Below are 21,122 nucleotides of genomic sequence, written 5' to 3'. Positions count from 1 at the left end.
CACAATAAAGATAGAATACGCACCTTTGGACTTCGTATGTCGACCAAAGCAACATGCCAAAGGAAAAACGGGGTGTTACACATTTTCATTAATTAATAACATTGTTAGTTGGTTTGTAAGAATGAACGGCTTTGAACAACTTCGAAAATTTGGATACAAAAAGCACACGGTAGTTGACTACTCGGCATTTATTCTCCATGATTACTGCTATAAAATAATAGTACCGTTGTCAGAAGTATTTCACGAGATAAATAATTTGGTTGTATCGAAAATTATTAAAGGTGTCAAAATGGACGGGTCGTTCGAGTTTGGTTGGCTGAGTCTTTGAGGATTAGAACCTTTCGGGCATTGATGTCAACAATTTCGCAGAGTCATTGAGAATCGGATTTGAGGCTGCTGCTTGGGAAGATGCTGAAAAATCTAAACATAATATGAGGTATTTCTCTAATTTTTATCATTGACAGTTTGTTACAGTTCATTAATTTATTTATAGCTATAATTAATTGGTCTTCTAACGGGTAATAGGCACCAGACCACTATTCATTGTTAATTTCAACTTTACAATTCTCTAGGGGTCCTGCGCAAACATGTAGCCGAAAGCTCTTTCGGGTCACAAATGAAAATTTCAAAATGGTTCTTTTCATTTGTAGTTTATAATGGATCAGGTGCCACCAATGATGCAAACGAATGTATAGGAGGCTGACTAACTATTTATATTGCTAGGGTATGCAACACTGTACTGTCTTCATTGACAAATTTGAAACAAGCTAAGATGCTCTAATTTGATAAAATACATACTGAATGATTGTATTCGAAAAGGTGCCATGTCTCAGGTACTACTAAAAATTGTATGATTGAATAAGAACTTCAGCTTTCGTCATAGTCTGATTTCATTTTCGTAAATTCGAGTTATCGATTCCAGCTTCAGACTGATGCATGGTAGATCTTAATGGATGTGGAGGGATTTTAAGATCGTATGAATGTGACGATTATGTACTACTTTCAAACATTTTTACTTCTAATGGGTGAATGGGATAGTGCTGAAAGAGTGAGATAAGTGATGGGTGATAAAGGAGTGTGGAAAGAGGCTACCAGTAGCTTTACTTGATAACACTAATACATTTTTTGTTGCATTCAAAATCTACAACGTTTGGGTACAAGACAAGAAGCGTGGTTTGATTCACTTGGCAAAAGTGGTAACAAAATTCTTCATTGTAGACTGCAATGTTTTACATTGTAAACATGATCAGATTGGCTTATCTTACCATCATATTTGTAAGAATGCTAGGAAAAATCGACCTAGGTTACAACAGGCATATTGAAATATAGCATTGTAATATCCATCTAATTTGTTGTTGTAAAGAGACATCAATTGACCAGAATTTTATTGTTTGCAAAAGAGATAATGGTCTGTTATGACGGTTCAGGTCAATTGTTTGCAAAAGAGATCATGCCCCCTTTGCAAAGACGAATGTGTGGTTCAGGTCAATTCTTTGCAAAAGAGATAATGGTCTGTTGTTGTGATGGTTATCAGTGTTGTTGTGATGGTTATCAATGTGTACAAACTTATATTTTTGTACAAATTTCACTATCAACTAATATTTAATAAAACTACAAACTAATCGAAATTATTATATCATTATTCTATTTTCTTTCGCTTTGTAATCAAACGAAAATAGCAACTTTGATAACACCCACTATAAAAATGCTAGTGAAATCGCGGGCCTTAAGCTTATATATATATATATATATATATATATATATATATATATATATATATATATATATATATATATATATATATATAGTGGTAGGATCAAGAGGGAAGTAACCATTCGGGGGGAAGCGGGGGGAAGTAAAAACTTTTTTTTTTCGTTTTTTGAAAAAACTTTGTTCACGAACATTATAGATGAGATGAAAATATGAACATTTAGTAGAGACACTTTGTGATAAATGTTTTTATTTTGGCGGGAAAACGCTCGAAGAAGTATATATAACAATTATCGTGTTTTTCGAGCGTATTTTGAGGTTTTAGCTATTAGGGTTTAGATATTAGGGTTTATAGGGTTTAGATATTAGTGTTTAGAAATTTAGGGTTTAGGGTTTAGATTTAGGGTTTAGATTTAGGATTTAGATTGAGTTTTTAACACGAACGGTTTAGAGTTTAGGGTTTAGGGTTTAGGGTTTGGTGTTTTGGGTTTATGGAATAAACCCAAAACACCAAACCCTAAATCCTAAACCTTAAACTCTAAATCGGGCTAAATTTTACTTCACAAAACATGGAAAAAAAAAACGTTCATATTCTTCACGAACAATATTATCTTGAATGTTATTTTTGTCGATCGTTTTTCCGCCTAAATAATAACATTCATCACGAAGTGTCTCTTCTAAATGTTCATATTTTCGTGTGATCTTGATGCCGGAAAAACGATTGGTTACTTCTCCATTGATCCTGCCTATATATATATATATATATATATATATATATATATATATATATATATATATATATATAGGGCTAATCCATTGATCCTGCCTCTATATTATATATATATTTTTTTAAATGCAGTAGAGTAGACTCATAGTGAGCTAATTCATGAATTGAATCAAATGGTTTTATTTTAAAGAGTCACGCTCTTTCACTTTAAAGGCCCTAAGCTAAGAAAAAAAAAATATATATATATATATATATATATATATATATATATATATATATATATATATATATATATATTGCTAATTATATCATCATCACTACCATTAAACAAACAACGCGTCATGACCTAGCACTCACAAAAAAGGACATTAAGATAAAAGCCTTGAAATAGAAAAAACACAAGTTAGTTCGAATACACGTTGTCTAATTTTCACGCACATGAGTAGTAGGTCAAATGTCTATCTCAATTTCAAATAATTGCATTAAGAAACAAAAAACAAAAGGATGAAAATTAATTTAATCACAAATGATTATCGGTGTGATAGCATTAAATAATCACAAATTAAATAATCACAAATGATCATCTCAATTTTAAATAATTGTATTAAAAAAAGAGAAAAACAAAAGGATGAAAATTAATTTAATCACAAATGATTATCAGGTGGCGTGATGGCATCTCATCACTCCAGATTGTGAACCCATCATACCTCCACCATATCAATTTCTAACATTTGATATTATTTTTTAACATTTTCATACCGCCTACTCTCCCATTCTTCGACACTTATTCTATTGAATCATTTGAATCACACTTTTGCTGATTAACGTTCACTCACAACTTTAAATTCTAAGCTGACAGATCACTCATCATCTAATCCCCATTATTTTAACTTTTTCCATCACATTATTAGGTTCTATCATCTCCTACAAAAACACATCACTTTGTTACGTCACAAAAATTACCAAAAATAGTCTAAACTATATTTTTAGCTAATATCTTCCCAAGAGATTCAGATTCAAATTTTACTACCAAGTCACGATACGTTTTTAGTGGCCGGAAAAAAAATCTTCAAAAACGATAATAGAATAATGTGATTAAATAAGTAAAAGTACTATCCCTTTCACGTAACATAACAAAGAAAAACCTTATCAAAATATTATCTTTGAAATCGTTTGAAAGTTACATCACATCCATCCATATATAAATATATATAGAAACTTATACCACAGTTCACTGCTGCTCCCACATGATTTGCATGGACATAAACTTATTGCACGTGCAACCTTATCAGCTCCAGCAACCACCACGTGCTGGATGTCGCTGCTGGCAGTTAACAAAGGCATGTATATAGAAAACATACGGAGTATTTACGAGACTCGTGTCTATTGAAAAGTACGGAGTATATCTCTAACAAAAGTATTCCCCATTTAATTCAATTTTCTTTTCATTTTTTGATTACTTTGTCAAATTACTTCATCATCATATGGTCAAACCTTGACCTGCCATATGACCCCCAAAACATAAATTTTATTTTCCATGTATCCATTTTGTTTAAAATTATATTTTTTGTACTTCTAATAAATTGGATACAAAAACAGAGTTTTCAATTTCATTGAAAGCTATGATTGAAGTGTAGATCATAATTTGAGATATTTTTGTATTTGTTTAAGTGAAGTCTGCAAGTGTTACCACTTAGATAGGTTAATGGTCACATAGATTTATTTACTTTATTTATTTTTCTTTTTGAGTGATGTGTGGGTAAGTCACCCCTGGAAGATCCGTACTGTACTGTTGTTAAAAAAAATAGTTATTGCTTATAAAGAATTGTAAAAAACAAGAAAATACTCAAAATTGATTATTGTTGCTGCACATTTTAATTATTGGGGTTTCAAGCACCCTTAGGGTCTGCTCCAGAGTGTAATTTTGAAGAGAAGGGAGATGAAAGAGAAAGAAGCTAAATGAAATTGATGTTTCAGAGTTTAGTTTGATAGAGAAAGGAAATGAAAGGGAAGAAGAATTTAGTGTATTTTTCCCATCATCTCTTCCTTCCAAATTGGAAGGATTCACAATCCTTTCCCTTCATTCCCCTTCATCTCATTTCATTTCTTCTACACAAAATCTCTGGAACAGACCCTTAGAGAGAGTGTGTTCTCTTATATGAATTCCCTTGGCTTGTGTTTTTACATTATTGTGGTGAAACTTTGTTTGCATGCAATCTTCTTCGATCTGATGACGTTCGAGGATTTCATTTTGTGGCTAAGATGTATACCAGATATTGTATTTGTATGACATCATGAATTAAAAGATGTAAATAAAGATAATATGCAAATATTAGAGATGATTGCAATATGAAGAAAACTAAACTGTTGGATTATGCTCTAACATTTTGCAACAATGAGGTCAAATTCAATTAGAACCTTTAAATCTTTCAAGCTTATGTTTCTGTTTTATCAAATGCACCCGTAGATGGCTATACGATTAAAAAAACGACCTCTATTATGAACCATGATTATTAGATGTCACAAGACCACAACCAACACGATCATAAACCTACATTTAGTATGTGTGTCATCGCAGCAGCACCTAAATGATACTATAATAACAAGGTTCTAATACATGTGCATTAATAACACACATAGCAATCGATCTGCCATTAAACTGTATGATGGATGGGTTACAACTATCTATGATTTGAGAAACTTGTCAAACCAATCACTCGCTTCTTTAACCATTGATGATGTCATTTGGTGCCCAATTCCTCCTTCTGCTATTACCTGCATTTCATTTCATTTATAATCAAACATATGATATGATACAGATAATAAGGTCAAACCAACTCCTGTTACTCCTTAATCCAACCATTTTGGTCCATTAACCAGCTGTGCAAAAAGTACCCATTGTGGCCTGTTAACCGACCCGCCCATTTCAATGATTTTAAAAGGAGGAAATGGTGTACAATAATACCTTGAAACTAAGTGAGCATTGGGCATCTTCAAAAGCCGTGCGTGTTCTAGATATGGTAACATCCAGACCTGCCATTGGACAACGGGGATCTTCTGCACCTGTATTAATTAGAAAGCTTTGCAAAGTTATACTGTTAAGTTAAAATAAATAATGAAGAATCAGTTAATATAACTTGGATTAATTAATAGGATACTAGGTAGGTCATTTTACCATTCAAAACTAACAAAGGGCGTGGTGCGATGAGCGGGACTGTATAAATTGAATCAAACTCATTTGCTAAACCAGGAGCTATCCTGTCCCAAACCTGGTCACAAAAGTAGCACAATCAATAATCAATAACTATTAGTAAAAATGTCATGATTTTAATTTTAATTAATTTAAAAATATAGCACAAAGAGTTTCTTTTCTTTTTCTTATCACCCAATCTGTCAAATTGCATAAGATTTCATTTGCAGATAATCAAATTGTACATCAGTTGCCACGTTATGTTCAAGTTATGTTTACATATTTCCCAGTAATTCATTACTGAAGGCATTTTAAACGAATTATTAATGCCACACATTTTGTTATATTGAAATGTTAAAAAAAAAAAAAAAAAAAAAAAAAAAAAGGGGGAGAAAAATCACCTTTCCCACAACTTCTTTGTCTATGACATCCTTGCCCAATAAGACAACTAATAACTTGCTATGAATGAAAATGTAGTAAACAAAATATAGAACAATAGATATGAAACTGATTGTGTATTGTGAATGGTTTTCCTTAAATCAAATGATACAAATACACTTGCTTAAATACTAGATCAAGAACAAACATAATGATTAAACACACACCTAAGCCAACCATTAAAGGATGTTTACACCTAACATACACGTGGAAATAGATCACACAACATGGGCAAAAGTATGCCAACAAGAAAGCAATACACCAAAATAATCAAAAGAAATCGGGTTAACTTTAACAGCCTGTCAGCTGATCAGCTAGTGATGTGCCGCATCACATAGAGATGCGCCACATCTCTTTGTGGTGATGCGTCGTATCCCTTTGAAACACCGCATTTAAAACCTTCGGGACATTTTGGTAAAGAGATGCGCCGCATCAGTGAAGGGATGCGCCGCATTTGTGTGTTTCACGCATACCGAAATCTGCAAAATCCGTGCAACACTTTAACTCACTTTTAGTGGCGCTTTTATTTTCAAATTTTGTTTGCACCAATATTTTAACACTCCCCCTTGGTGCAAACTCCCGATCAACAATTCCTAACGCCTCTCGAAATTCTATGAACTTGGCCTTCATTAGAGCTTTAGTAAAGATATCCGCCGCTTGAGCATTTGTCCTTACATTTGCTAGCTCGATTTCCCGGCTTATAACCTTTTCACGAATAAAATGATATCTCATTTCAATATGCTTAGTACGAGCATGAAAAACTGGATTCGAAGCAAGCTTGATTGCACTTTCGTTGTCACATCTCAGTTTGACAACATAATCTATTTGTAACACCGGCCATTTTTTTTTTTTTTTTTAAATACACAGCGGAAGACTTTATTAACAAACACAATATAAGTCACGTCATTACGTTTAAGTTTACACAACGGTGTTACGTTATCACAAAACATCATTTATACAAAAGTCCACATCAGAGTTGGGTTGTCAAACATGTCTTCTGCAATAGCACCCTTCCCGACTAGCAGTACCTAAACCTGCAAGGGGAGAATATGTGGGGGATTAGCGCACCGCTAAGTGAATGGAATCTATCTAACAGATATAGCTTAAGTTACACACAAGCTATATACCAACAACAACACATGCTAACTATCAACTAGCATACAATAAGACAATACGAGGATGGGCGGCTTGTACGAGCACACGACTCCCAGCTGATCGGGCCTGAGTCTACCGATAGTCCCTGCTACTCAATTAACAGTATAGTTATCCAGATGCATGGGATGCATCATTCACACTATACTCCACAATCAGTAGCCTATGGACCCAACCTCCCCTAGGCACGGTTGACCTCATACGGACTCTAACCTCTCCTAGGCACGGTCTCGAGTCCCCAGTCTCCCTAGGCCCGACTGGTGCCATTCACACAGTGTACACATAATTCACATACAACATCAGGCAAACGATATTATTCTATCATGGCAATTCCTACACTATGCATGGTAAAAGAGTCAACCACAGTAGCATGATATGCTACTTAAACTCTATCCGTAGATAGACCCACTCACCAATTACCAGCAACTGCTCAGTTATTATTTCTGAGCTTCTTCCTTGTCCTTATCTCCTGAGAACAGCAAAAACCAAGTTAGAATAGTGTTTCCGTCAAGATTAGACACACTGACAGCGAATTATAGCAAATTCATAAAAAAATGCGTCCGCTAAAATTTTCATGCTTTCAAAATTTACATCCTGAACACCAAAATATAAACGGGCAGCATAACGGCTAGAAAAAAGGCACTTTGGTAAAACATTCTGCCCTGGACACACAGTCGGTCGACTGTCTCCTCAATCGGTCGACTGACATAGACAGTCGGTCGACTGTTGACACAACCGGTCGACTGACTTTCCCAATCGGTCGACTTATTTGGTATCACCACAATCGACTGAAAGTCGAACTCAGTCGGTCGGTTCACTAGCCAGTCGGTCGACTGTCGACCGACAGTCGGCCGACTGTGTTCATCATCTGCAGATTATGAACACAACCTACGGACTTCAAGCTAAATTCACCAAAACTCGATCTAGAGCTCATTTTCGACACCAAAACTTACCACAACTCAATTACTACATGTTATAGACTATAAACCCACAAAGTGTTGACCATAACAACATCAAATCCATGGATTTTGACACAAAATCAAGCTTATGAACAAACACACTTAAAAACACCATTTTAACACTAAATTGATCATGAAAGCTCATGATTCATACCTTAAAAGAATCAGTAGAATGTAAAGAACGTGATTTCAAGACCAATTCGAGCTCAAGATCAACAATGGAGAATTAGGGTTTGGTTAGGTGGGAGGGATGAAGGTACGGGGGTGAAGAATGAATTTTCTAGAAATGGGAAGGAAATACAGTACACTAGTCTCTTAGTTGGGTTTAATTTCCACACTGAGCAACACACGGGTATTTACCAGTTATCTGATATCTTTCGCACAAGATTAGGTAACCCAAACGAGGTCCAAATAAAATAAACAAACCTGTTCTGGGACCCTTGTCACAAACTGGACACAACACAAATATAATAAAACACTAATAAAATAATTAAAATAAAAATCACTTAAGACTAAGCACAAACCCTAAGGGCAAAAATAGTCCACTTACAACTAGCCCGGGTTTCAGTCTGTTACAAATCCACCCCCCTTAAGGAGATTCCGTCCTCGGAATCTGGTCTTGGTCAAACAAATGAGGGTAGCGTTTTCTCATCAACTCTTCCGTTTCCCACGTAAGATTTGATCCCAAACTGTGTTTCCACTCAATTAACACCATCGGAATCTCTTTCTTTCTCAGCTTAGTCACCTTTTGGTCAATCACACGGACCAGCTCTTCCACCAATTTCTTATTCAAATCGACTCTTAAATCTTCTAAAGGGAGGAGTTGCGTTTCATCATCGACTTTACACTTACGAAGATAACACACGTTAAATGTATTATGAATACCGGCTAACTCTGGCGGAAGATCTAACACCACAGTCTGATCATTCAACACTTCACTGATCGAAAACGGACCAATAAATCTCGGTGCTAACTTACCACGTTTACCGAATCTGATAACCCCTTTCCACGGCGAAACTTTCAGATACACTCGTTCACCCATATTAAAGGTTACCGGACGTCTACGCGGATCAGCATACATTTTCTGCCTACCTCTAGCGGCTTTCAACTTTTCTCTCGCAATTGCAACTTTTTCGGCTGTCATTTGAACAATTTCGGGACCTGCAAACTGCTTCTCCCCGGCTTCTAACCAACAAGTCAGAGTTCTGCAACGACGACCGTACAACATTTCATAGGGCGGCATCCCTATACTCGAATGATATGAATTATTATACGCGAATTCGACCAACGGTAAATGTGTATCCCACGAACCACCGTATTCTAACACACAAGCCCTTAACATATCCTCCAAAGTCTGTATCGTTCTTTCACTCTGACCGTCTGTCTGAGGATGATAAGCTGTACTTAAATTCACACGTGTACCCAAATTCTGTTGATGACTGTTCCAAAAATTCGACACAAATCTGGAATCTCTGTCTGAAACGATCGATAATGGCACGCCATGTCGACTAACTATTTCTTTAACATACAATTCGGCTAACTCGCTTAACGAAGCTGTTTCACGAGTAGCAAGAAAATGAGCACTTTTAGTTAGACGATCCACTATTACCCAAATCATATCATGTCGTTTCTGAGTTCTTGGTAGTTTGGTCACAAAATCCATCGTTATATGTTCCCATTTCCACTCTGGAATCTGTAACTGACGTAGCGAACCATAAGGTTTCTGATGTTCTGCCTTCACTTGAGCACATATATGACACTTTTCAACATATCGAGCGATATCTGTTTTCATTGTCGGCCACCAATACACTGCTTTCAAATCATGATACATCTTATTACTACCCGGATGTACTGTCAATTTGGATTTGTGAGCTTCTGTCATAATTAAATCCCTCAAATCTCCAAGCTTAGGTACCCAAACACGATTGTTTAAAGTCTTTAGTCCACGTGAGTCATCACTTAAGTCCACTTTTCGTTTGATCATTTGTTCATATTTAATATGTTCGTCCTCCAAAGCACAGGCCTGAACGGTTCTTAAGCTGTTAATCAAATCTGAAGTTATATTCAAACGAAGAAATTTCACATTTTCACTTGACTTTTTACGACTTAGCGCATCTGCAACCACATTTGCCTTACCCGGATGGTATTTAATTTCACAATCGTAATCTTTGATCAACTCTTGCCATCGTCTCTGACGCATATTCAATTCTTTCTGTGAGAAGATATACTGCAAACTCTTGTGATCTGTACATATAACACAATGGGTTCCATACAAATAGTGTCTCCACAGTTTCAAAGCAAACACTACTGCAGCCATTTCAAGATCATGCACTGGATAATTCTTCTCATGAACTTTCAACTGTCGCGAGGCGTGTAACGACCCGGATTTTTCCGATCGTTTTACACTTATAAGATTAATATTTACATAAATTAAAACTTACCAACATGATAAGCAATCTAAATTGTTGAGATTTATGATTTTGAAAAGAGTTTTACATAACGTTTAACCGTCTAGTTTGACCGATGATATCACGAACTATACAATATATGTTAATTATACGTTTGTGTATATATATGTATATATACATATTTAACATGATTTAAGGATGTTTAAATATCTCATTTTGTATTAATAACAATAAGTTATAAGTATATTTTGAAACTACTAACTTAAGCTTTCAAAACGATAACTATACGTAACGTTATTTGACATAAATACTTACGACCTATAATGTTTATACATATATCGTATATATAATGTATTTAATCACTTTTAAAGACTTAAATACATAAAACAATATAAGTATATTCACAAAAGATAGCTATATTTGAATCCTCATTCCATTTTTCACAAGATTTCTATACGTATATCTAGAGTATATGTACTCGTATCATACCTAGCTTCTATACGTATTTACTATTGGTATATACACATCAAATCACCACCAACCAGCCCTTGTTCATGCCTTATGTATAAGGTAACTACTTTTGTTATTTAGTATGACAATTTCACATGATTAAAAGATCTTTTCACAAAATTACAAATTTATACACCTTTTACACCACCATAAATACATGCATCCATTTTCAATTTTTGGAACATCATTTCTCTAGCTAAACACACACACTTACTAGCCTCATGTCTCTCTAAGAACTCCAGCAAAAATCCTCTCAAGAATCACCTTAAACACCACCATAAAAAGATCAACAAAAACACTACAAAAATACAACTTTCAATTCAAGTTTATGTCTTAAGTTGCTTCCAATCTTTCATCCAATTTCATCACTCTTTTGGTTCTAGGTTTTTACTCCTATTTTACAGCAATCTTGTCCAAGTAACTTGAGGTAGTAACTTTGTTCATAACCTTATTCGATTCATATATATATAGCTATCTTATTGTATGGTATACAATTTTAACAACAAAAACATAGTTTGAATGATTTCAAACTTGTTTGCAAACTAAATAGATCCTTCTAACTTAACTTTTAAAATACTTCAAGACCTGTAATATAACTTAAATATATGCTAATTTAACAAGGTATAACTTGGTTTTTCAAAGAATACCTTAAAAAACTGTTTTTATGACGTCGGAGTGCAACCGGGGGCTGTTTTGGGTTGGATAATTAAAAACCATCTTGAACTTTGAATTGGAGGTTTATATTCTGGAAAAATGATATTTCTTATGAATATGTTAACACATAAAAATTTCATGATTTAATTCATAGTATAAGTATTTTTAGAAAAATGGTCATTAAATGATGTTTTTGTAACAAAAATGATTAACTTCATAAGTTTCACCAAAATTTGACCTATGACCTATGATTTCGAATACAAACTAAGGTATTTACAGTTCATATTCTTAAAGAGGGACTCGATCTAAGGAAGTGGAAAGTTGAATCAACGAAAACGGAGTTGTAACGAAGAAATTATGACCAAAACAAAATCGGATATCCAAGACTAGCTTAGCCACGAAAATAATTGGAGAAAATTAAATAAATCACATCTTCCTAAAGTAACATGATATTTTATACATATGTACTCATAATTTAATTTTATATGGTTCAGGATCACCCGTAAACAATACGAGAAGATTAATCATAAGATCCCATGATTGTACGCAACACGTCATTTGACAACACCGGTACTTTATGTACGCAACACGTTATTTGACAACACCGGTACCATGGGTCAAGATTAATCTCGACCAATACATATAAGATGGGGGTTTTATTTATTTCATTGGGGGTTTATTAAACAACTAAATATGAACCATTAAAATTGAATTACTAACATCGGACTGCTAACTACGGACTAAGGAATTATTAAAAGTATTAAAAGTATTATAAGTATATATATGTGACAATTGTTTAAAAAGAAAAGGTATTGATATATTATATATGGATAGGTTCGTGATATCAATCGGAGACCAAGTCGAAATTACATATCTTCAAGACAAAAGTGAGTATATAGTCCCACTTTTAAACTCTAAATATTTCGGGATGAGAATACATGTATTTTATGTTTTACGCTATGGACACAAGTAACTGAAAAATATATTCTACGTTGAGTTGTACCACTGGCATACTTCCCTGTAGCTTGGTAACTAATATTTACAGCGGTATTGTAAACGCGAATCCTGTTGATAGATCTATCGGGCCTGACAACCCCAACCGGATTGGACGACCAGTATTCAACGGTTGCACAGTACTTCGTTTCGTGACTACACCTTGGTACGGTGTAGTAAGATTTCATAATAAAGGGAATATGCGACGTGATTAAATGTTAAGTATGGTTACCAAGTGCTCAACCACTTAGAATATTTTTATTAAAATGTTTATATATGAAATCTTGTGTTCCATTTTTATAACGCTGCTAGCATCAAACCTATATATCTCACCAACTTTATGTTGACGTTTTAAAGCATGTTATTCTCAGGTATGAATTAAGTCTTCCGCTGTGCATTAGCTCATGTTAAGGATACTACTTGGGACCTTTTAAGCCATGATACAAAGACGTTGCATTCGAGTCATTGGAGTTCAATAGAGAATATAAATAAGTAAATGACAGATTAGGTCATTTGGATATTATGAAATGTTAGACGAAAATGTCAAATATTGATGTAATGATAGTTTGCCTTTTAAGAATAAATGCAACGTTTGTAAAATGTATCATATAGAGGTCAAGTACCTCGCAATGTTATCATATGTTATTGTATTCGTCCCTATGGATTGGGTCGGGTCGTCTCAAGGCGTAGGCGATTACTTTATCTCTTTGCATTAATACACAACCCAACCCAGCATATGATGCATCATAGTATACCACGAAGTTGTCTGAACCTTCTGGTAAGGCTAACACTGGTGCCTGACACAGTAGCTGTTTCAAAATCTGAAAAGCCTTTTCCTGTTCATCAGTCCATCGAAAGGCTACATCTTTACGAGTCAACTTAGTCAATGGACCCGCTATTTTAGAGAAATCTTTGATAAACCTGCGATAATAACCAGCCAATCCCAGAAAACTCTTAATCTCAGTCGGAGTCCTCGGAGAATTCCAATTCATTACCGCTTCTATCTTTGTCGGATCAACTTTTATACCCTCGGTACAAATCACATGACCCAAAAACTGCACTTCACGTAACCAAAATTCACACTTTGAAAATTTTGCAAATAGTTGCTCACGTTTTAACAAGTTCAAAACCAACCTCAGATGTTCAGCATGTTCACTCTCTGTTTTCGAATACACCAAAATGTCATCAATAAACACAATTACAAACTTATCTAAGAATGGACGACACACTCTATTCATTAGATCCATGAAGACTGCTGGCGCATTCGTCAACCCAAAAGGCATGACAAGAAATTCATAATGACCATACCTTGTTCTGAACGCTGTTTTCGGTATATCTGATTCAGCAACACGAACCTGATGATATCCGGATCGTAAGTCTATCTTAGAAAAGAATGAAGCACCCTGTAACTGATCGAACAAATAATCTATTCGAGGTAACGGATACTTATTCTTCACAGTTCTTTTGTTCAATTCACGATAATCAATACACATACGCATTGACCCATCTTTCTTTTTAACAAACCCCACGGTGAAGAACTCGGTCGGATAAACCCACGATCTAATAACTCTTGAATCTGTGACATCATTTCACGGATTTCAGACGGCGCTAATCGGTATGGAGCTTTTGCAACTGGAGTTGTTCCAGGAACCAACTCAATCTTATATTCGACTTCCCTTACCGGCGGCAGACCTGGTAACTCATCTGGGAACACTTCGGGAAATTCTGATACTATCGGAATATCGGCCACTGTTTTCTTTTCTTTCTTCGCATCAATCACATACGCAAGAAACGAATCACAACCCTTTTCCATCGACTTTTTCGCTTTCATCATGGTTATCAACGGAAAATTATACCCTCCCCGCTCCCCTCGGTCCACAACACGGGTTCCATCGGTCGAACGAAAGGTAATCATTTTCCTATCACACTTAATATTAGCCCTAAGCGAGCTCAACCAATCCATTCCTAGTACTACATCAAAGCTAGGAATAGGTAACACTAAACAAGTCACCGGGAAAGACTTCCCTTCGATCTCTATACAAACCCCAGTCACATAGGTTGTGACGGGTGTGGTATTACCATCAGCTACTTCTACACTAACCGGCTTGGGTAACACAGTAGCTGGTAAATTCAACTTAGCACAGAAATCTAGGGACATAAAACACCTATTGGCACCACAATCAAACAATACGCGAGCAGGTATTGAGTTGATTAGAAACATACCGGTGATTACTTCGTCGGTTGCCACAGCATTTTCCACCGACATCTGAAAAGCTCTAGCCTCTGCTGTTGGAGGGTTCTTCCTCTTCTGCCCACTCGAGGCAGTTGACCCTACGGCTGATGCTGAACGCGCCCCTGACCCTGCCCCGGAACTACCACTCTTCGACGGACAACTAATTGCACGATGCCCTGGTTTGTGACAACTCCAACACACACTATTTGGATATGTACATGCTGAAGACTCATGCCTAACAACACCACACTTTAAGCATCTTCTTGTAGCCTCAGAACACTGACCACTATGAGAAGATCGACACGTGTGACACCAATTCCCCTTACCTGATCCAGACCCAGAACTACTCTGACCACTTTTACCCTTCGATTTAAACCCACTAGACTTCTTGGATTTAGATCCTGATTGACCAAATACTTGCCCACCTTGTTGTAGCACATTACCAAACATTCTATTTTTGGCGGCCTGAACATCACTTTCTACCATCTTAGCCATCACAACCGCTTGAGACAACGACGTAGCCGTTCTAACAAAAGTTCGGTACTCTGGCAAAATGATATTAACAAAATGTTGTATACGAGACGCTTCATCTGGCACCCACTGTTGTACAAACCTTAGTTTATCCATATACTTCTCTACTACCTCGTCGATCGTCATTTGAGGTGTCATCTTCATTTCAAGAAACTCAGTCTTGATTCGGTTCATATCAAACGGATTACAGTACTGTTCACACACCTTTCCATGAAACTGCTCCCAAGTGATCATACTCACTTGTTCTTTCGGTATACTGGAAATCAAGGAATCCCACCAAATCATAGCCCTACCTTTCAACATTCGACTAGCATATGTCACTTTCAGCTCGGGTTCACACTGGCACGCTTCAAATACCCTTTCAACTTCTCGCAACCAGTTGAGAGTTACAGTCGGATCAGTACTTCCAGAGAACTCAGAGGGTTTGCAATCACGGAAGTTCTTATAAGTACACTTTTTGGGTGGTTGCATGTAAGGTTGTTGGAACATTTGCATTTGGTATGGATTCATCATCATGGGATTTTGGTAAGTAAAAGTGTTTTGAGGTGACATATAATATTGGTTAGGTATTTGATTTTGAAACTGGTTCTGGTGCACATTAGGTATCGTTTGGGATTGCGCGGTTGGGAATCCAGGTGGTGTATCATCATTTCCAGAATGCCTTGCCAATTCAAGCTCATTAATTTTGTCCTCAGCCTCTTTTAGCTTACTTTCTAATTGAAGGATGTAACTACTCTGATCATCATCAGACTCAACACCCTCTTCTGGTGCTCTAAATGTTCCGGGGTTGGATGGGCCAGTTGCGTTTCTATCAGCCATACCTGTGCTACAAAACAGCTTACACAAAAGCTTAGTGGATAACAGTTAGTTCAATCACAACTAACACACGTATATCCTATTTTCACTTAGCCCCCACTCCCACAGACATGTTTGACTTGCCTCAGGGTTTGGGAACAAAGTACGCTCACGTATTTGCTGCCAAACCATGCTCTGATACCAACTTGTAACACCGGCCATTTTTTATTTTTTTTTTAAATACACAGCGGAAGACTTTATTAACAAACACAATATAAGTCACGTCATTACGTTTAAGTTTACACAACGGTGTTACGTTATCACAAAACATCATTTATACAAAAGTCCACATCAGAGTTGGGTTGTCAAACATGTCTTCTGCAATAGCACCCTTCCCGACTAGCAGTACCTAAACCTGCAAGGGGAGAATATGTGGGGGATTAGCGCACCGCTAAGTGAATGGAATCTATCTAACAGATATAGCTTAAGTCACACACAAGCTATATACCAACAACAACACATGCTAACTATCAACTAGCATACAATAAGACAATACGAGGATCGGCGGCTTGTACGAGCACACGACTCCCAGCTGATCAGGCCCGAGTCTACCGATAGTCCCTGCTACTCAATTAACAGTATAGTTATCCAGATGCAGGGGATGCATCATTCACACTATACTCCACAATCAGTAGCCTATGGACCCAACCTCCCCTAGGCACGGTTGACCTCATACGGACTCTAACCTCTCCTAGGCACGGTCTCGAGTCCCCAGTCTCCCTAGGCCCGACTGGTGCCATTCACACAGTGTACACATAATTCACATACAACATCAGGCAAACGATATTATTCTATCATGGAAATTCCTACACTATGCATGGTAAAAGAGTCAATCACAGTAGCATGATATGCTACTTAAACTCTATCCGTAGATAGACCCACTCACCAATTACCAGCAACTGCTCAGTTATTATTTCTGAGCTTCTTCCTTGTCCTTATCTCCTGAGAACAGCAAAAACCAAGTTAGAATAGTGTTCCCATCAAGATTAGACACACTGACAGCGAATTATAGCAAATTCATAAAAAAATGCGTCCGCTAAAATTTTCATGCTTTCAAAATTTACATCCTGAACACCAAAATATAAACGGGCAGCATAACGGCTAGAAAAAAGGCACTTTGGTAAAACATTCTGCCCTGGACACACAGTCGGTCGACTGTCTCCTCAATCGGTCGACTGACATAGACAGTCGGTCGACTGTTGACACAACCGGTCGACTGACTTTCCCAATCGGTCGACTTATTTGGTATCACCACAATCGACCGAAAGTCGAACTCAGTCGGTCGGTTCACTAGCCAGTCGGTCGACTGTCGACCGACAGTCGGCCGACTGTGTTCATCATCTGCAGATTCTGAACACAACCTACGGACTTCAAGCTAAATTCACCAAAAATCGATCTAGAGCTCATTTTCGACACCAAAACTTACCACAACTCAATTACTACATGTTATAGACTATAAACCCACAAAGTTTTGACCATAACAACATCAAATCCATGGATTTTGACACAAAATCAAGCTTATGAACAAACACACTTAAAAACACCATTTTAACACTAAATTGATCATGAAAGCTCATGATTCATACCTTAAAAGAATCAGTAGAGTGTAAAGAACGTGATTTCAAGACCAATTCGAGCTCAAGATCAACAATGGAGAATTAGGGTTTGGTTAGGTGGGAGGGATGAAGGTACGGGGGTGAAGAATGAATTTTCTAGAAATGGGAAGGAAATACAGTACACTAGTCTCTTAGTTGGGTTTAATTCCCACACTGAGCAACACACGGGTATTTACCAGTTATCTGATATCTTTCGCACAAGATTAGGTAACCCAAACGAGGTCCAAATAAAATAAACAAACCTGTTCTGGGACCCTTGTCACAAACTGGACACAACACAAATATAATAAAACACTAATAAAATAATTAAAATAAAAATCACTTAAGACTAAGCACAAACCCTAAGGGCAAAAATAGTCCACTTACAACTAGCCCGGGTTTCAGTCTGTTACACTACTTTTTCAAGTATGTCACCAATCAATCTTCTTAATCAAGTACATTCTTGAGCCGCCATTGTTGCAGCTATGTATTCCGCTTTCGTGCTAGACAAAGCAACAACATCTTGCTTCTTGCTACACCATGAAATAACCGCGGAACCTATGTTAAAACAGTAACCCGAAGTTGAATGGCGATCATTTGCGTCTCCCATCCAATCTGCATCTACGAAACCATTTAACAAAACATTATCACACTTCTTATACCACACGCCATGACCTATTGATCATTTCACATAACGAAGGATCCTTTTTGCTGCATCAAGATGAACATTAGTTGGACATTGCATAAATTGTGAAACAATGCCAACCGAGTAAGCAATTTCGGGCCTTGTGATGGTTAGATAGATTAAATTTCCAACCATTTGTCTGAACAACTTCACATCCTTGAGCTCTTTTCCTTGATCTTTCTTCATTTTGAGGTTTGGTTCCATTGGAGTACTCATAGGCTTTGACTCCCCCATATTGAAACATTCCAAGAGACTTCTTGCATAACCCCTTTGAGAGATAAAGTACCCATTTTCTAATTTATCAACTTCCAAGCCAAGAAAACATCCAATCTCCCCCAGATTCTTCATTTCAAAACGAACCGAAAGATCATCACTTAAACGAGAGATTTCTGACTCGTTTCCTCCGGTGATAATCATGTCATCAACATATAATAGCACCAAAACATGGAAACCTGATTCTTTCTTTACAAACAAACTAGAATCCGCATCAGAAATCTTAAAACCACAAAAGACAAGGTATTGTGCAACCTTACCATACCAAGCTCTCGGAGCTTGTTTCAAGCCATAAAGAGCTTTCTTCAACCGGCACACATATTCTGGAAATTGATTTGAAATGAACCCAATAGGTTGTTCCATGAACACCTCACGATCAAGCTCTCCATATAGAAAAGCATTCTTCACATCAAGTTGCCACAATTTCCACCCTTTGTAAGCCGCTAGTGAGATTATTGTTCTCACCGTTACCATTTTAGCCACGGGGCTAAAAGTTTCCTCATAATCAAGCCCATAACTTTGACAAAAGCCACGAGCCACCAACCGAGCCTTGAACCTATTAATGGTTCCATCCGAGTTCTTCTTCAAACGGTAGACCCATTTGCAAGTAACCGGTTTACATGCTTCCGGTTTCTTGAAAAGCTCCCAAGTTTCATTCTTTTCCAATGCATCAATCTCCTCTTGCATTGCTTTTCTCCAATCCGGAGAATCTTTAGCTTCTTTATAACATGTTGGTTCTTCGGTTAAGCCACCTGAAAAGAAACAAGTTGTGACTGTGTTCACCTCATAGTCACTTAGATATTTTGGTTGTCTCTTTTCTCTTGTTGACCTTCTAACTTGAGTTGGTACTTCTTCACTAGGTGCCTCTTCTTGAGTTTGAGAAACACCATCATTCTCACTTTGTTCTTGAGTGTCAAAACTAGGAAACATAAATTTGTAATCTCTATTTTCTTCACCATTTTTGCTTGATTCAGAAAATTGAGAAGATACTTCATCAAATACCACATCTCTTGAAGTGGTAAACTTCTTTATTTCTTGATCCATACACCTCCAACCTTTCCTGTGAGAATCATAACCAACAAAAATACACTTTCGAGCTTTTGGGTCAAGTTTGGTTCGGTTAGCTTTAGGAACATGAACATAACAAATAGAACCAAACACCCTAAAATAGCTTACATTTGGCTTTTGACCATAAGCTAGCTCAAAAGATGATTTTTGTGTACCTGGCCAAGATGGTAACCGATTAGACACATGACAAGCACATTGAAGTGCTTCCGCCCATAGCTCCCTAGGCAACCCTTTGTCATGTAACCAAGATAAGCAAATTGAAACAAGGTAAGCAATCTTTCTTTCCGCAACACCATTTTGTTGAGAGGTGTCCGGACAAGTCATTTGGCGAGAAATACGATTAGCTTTGCAATAAGTAAAGAAATCATTTGACATGAATTCTCCACCGTTATCACTCCTAAGAGCTTTTACCTTTCTTCCAAATTTGGATTCGACCGCTTATTTGAACTCTATGGACTTTGATAAGGCTTCACTCTTCTCCTTTAAAAACTTCACCCAAGTGAACCGAGAATAGTCATCGATTAACACCATGACATAGCAATGACCGCTATAACTTGGTGTTCTTGTTGGCCCCATCAAATCCGTATGAATCAAGTCAAGTAAACCTTGTTTTCGGTTTATTGACTTCTTATATGGAAGCCGGTGCGACTTTCCATATTGACATCCTTGGCATATCACCTCTTCACGAACATTCTTGAGTTTAGGAATTCCATCAACTAGCTTATGTGAGAATATCTTTTGCAACATTTGATATCCCACATGGCCTAGTCTTGCATGCCAAATAGCTCCGTTGTCGGTTTGGCTTGTTTTCTTCACATAAGCTTCACCTGCGGACAACACAAACAAAGAACCTTTCTTTTCTCCCGTGAAAAGAACATCACCCACAATCTCCTTGACATTCTCAAGGACTTTCACATCCGTTGGACCAAAAAGAACATACTTCCCGGATTCAGTAATTAAGGTACCGAAACTAAGTTCTTGGTCAATTTAGGAACAAGATAAACATCTTCCAAAGTAAATGTATCATTATTAACATCAATAATAGCATTACCTTCCTTTTTCACCGGATGAGTTGAGTTATCGTCCGTGATTACAACTCGATTTTGATTGTGATCTCTAACGTCATGAAGAAGAGTTCCAT

The 21,122-nt window shown here is 36.8% G+C and overlaps 1 protein-coding gene and 1 long non-coding RNA gene across 2 annotated transcripts; both read right to left on the bottom strand.

Annotated features, from left to right (window-relative positions):
* Positions 1–4,886: 4,886 nt before the first annotated feature.
* Positions 4,887–6,794, bottom strand: LOC139856189 (uncharacterized). Its single transcript, XR_011761705.1, has 4 exons — positions 6,029–6,794; positions 5,613–5,706; positions 5,403–5,500; positions 4,887–5,212 (listed from the first exon to the last, which is right to left on the bottom strand). It is a non-coding gene; the product is annotated as an uncharacterized lncRNA (long non-coding RNA).
* Positions 6,795–18,637: 11,843 nt separating this feature from the next.
* Positions 18,638–18,988, bottom strand: LOC139853828 (uncharacterized mitochondrial protein AtMg00810-like). Its single transcript, XM_071843177.1, has one exon. The coding sequence runs from the start codon at positions 18,986–18,988 to the stop codon at positions 18,638–18,640; it is 351 nt and encodes a 116-aa protein (XP_071699278.1).
* Positions 18,989–21,122: the final 2,134 nt, after the last annotated feature.

This window comes from Rutidosis leptorrhynchoides, chromosome 6 (genome assembly GCF_046630445.1).
Source record: "Rutidosis leptorrhynchoides isolate AG116_Rl617_1_P2 chromosome 6, CSIRO_AGI_Rlap_v1, whole genome shotgun sequence".
In the NCBI taxonomy this organism is placed as follows: Eukaryota; Viridiplantae; Streptophyta; class Magnoliopsida; order Asterales; family Asteraceae; genus Rutidosis; species Rutidosis leptorrhynchoides.
This window is presented reverse-complemented; position numbering and strand designations above follow the sequence as displayed.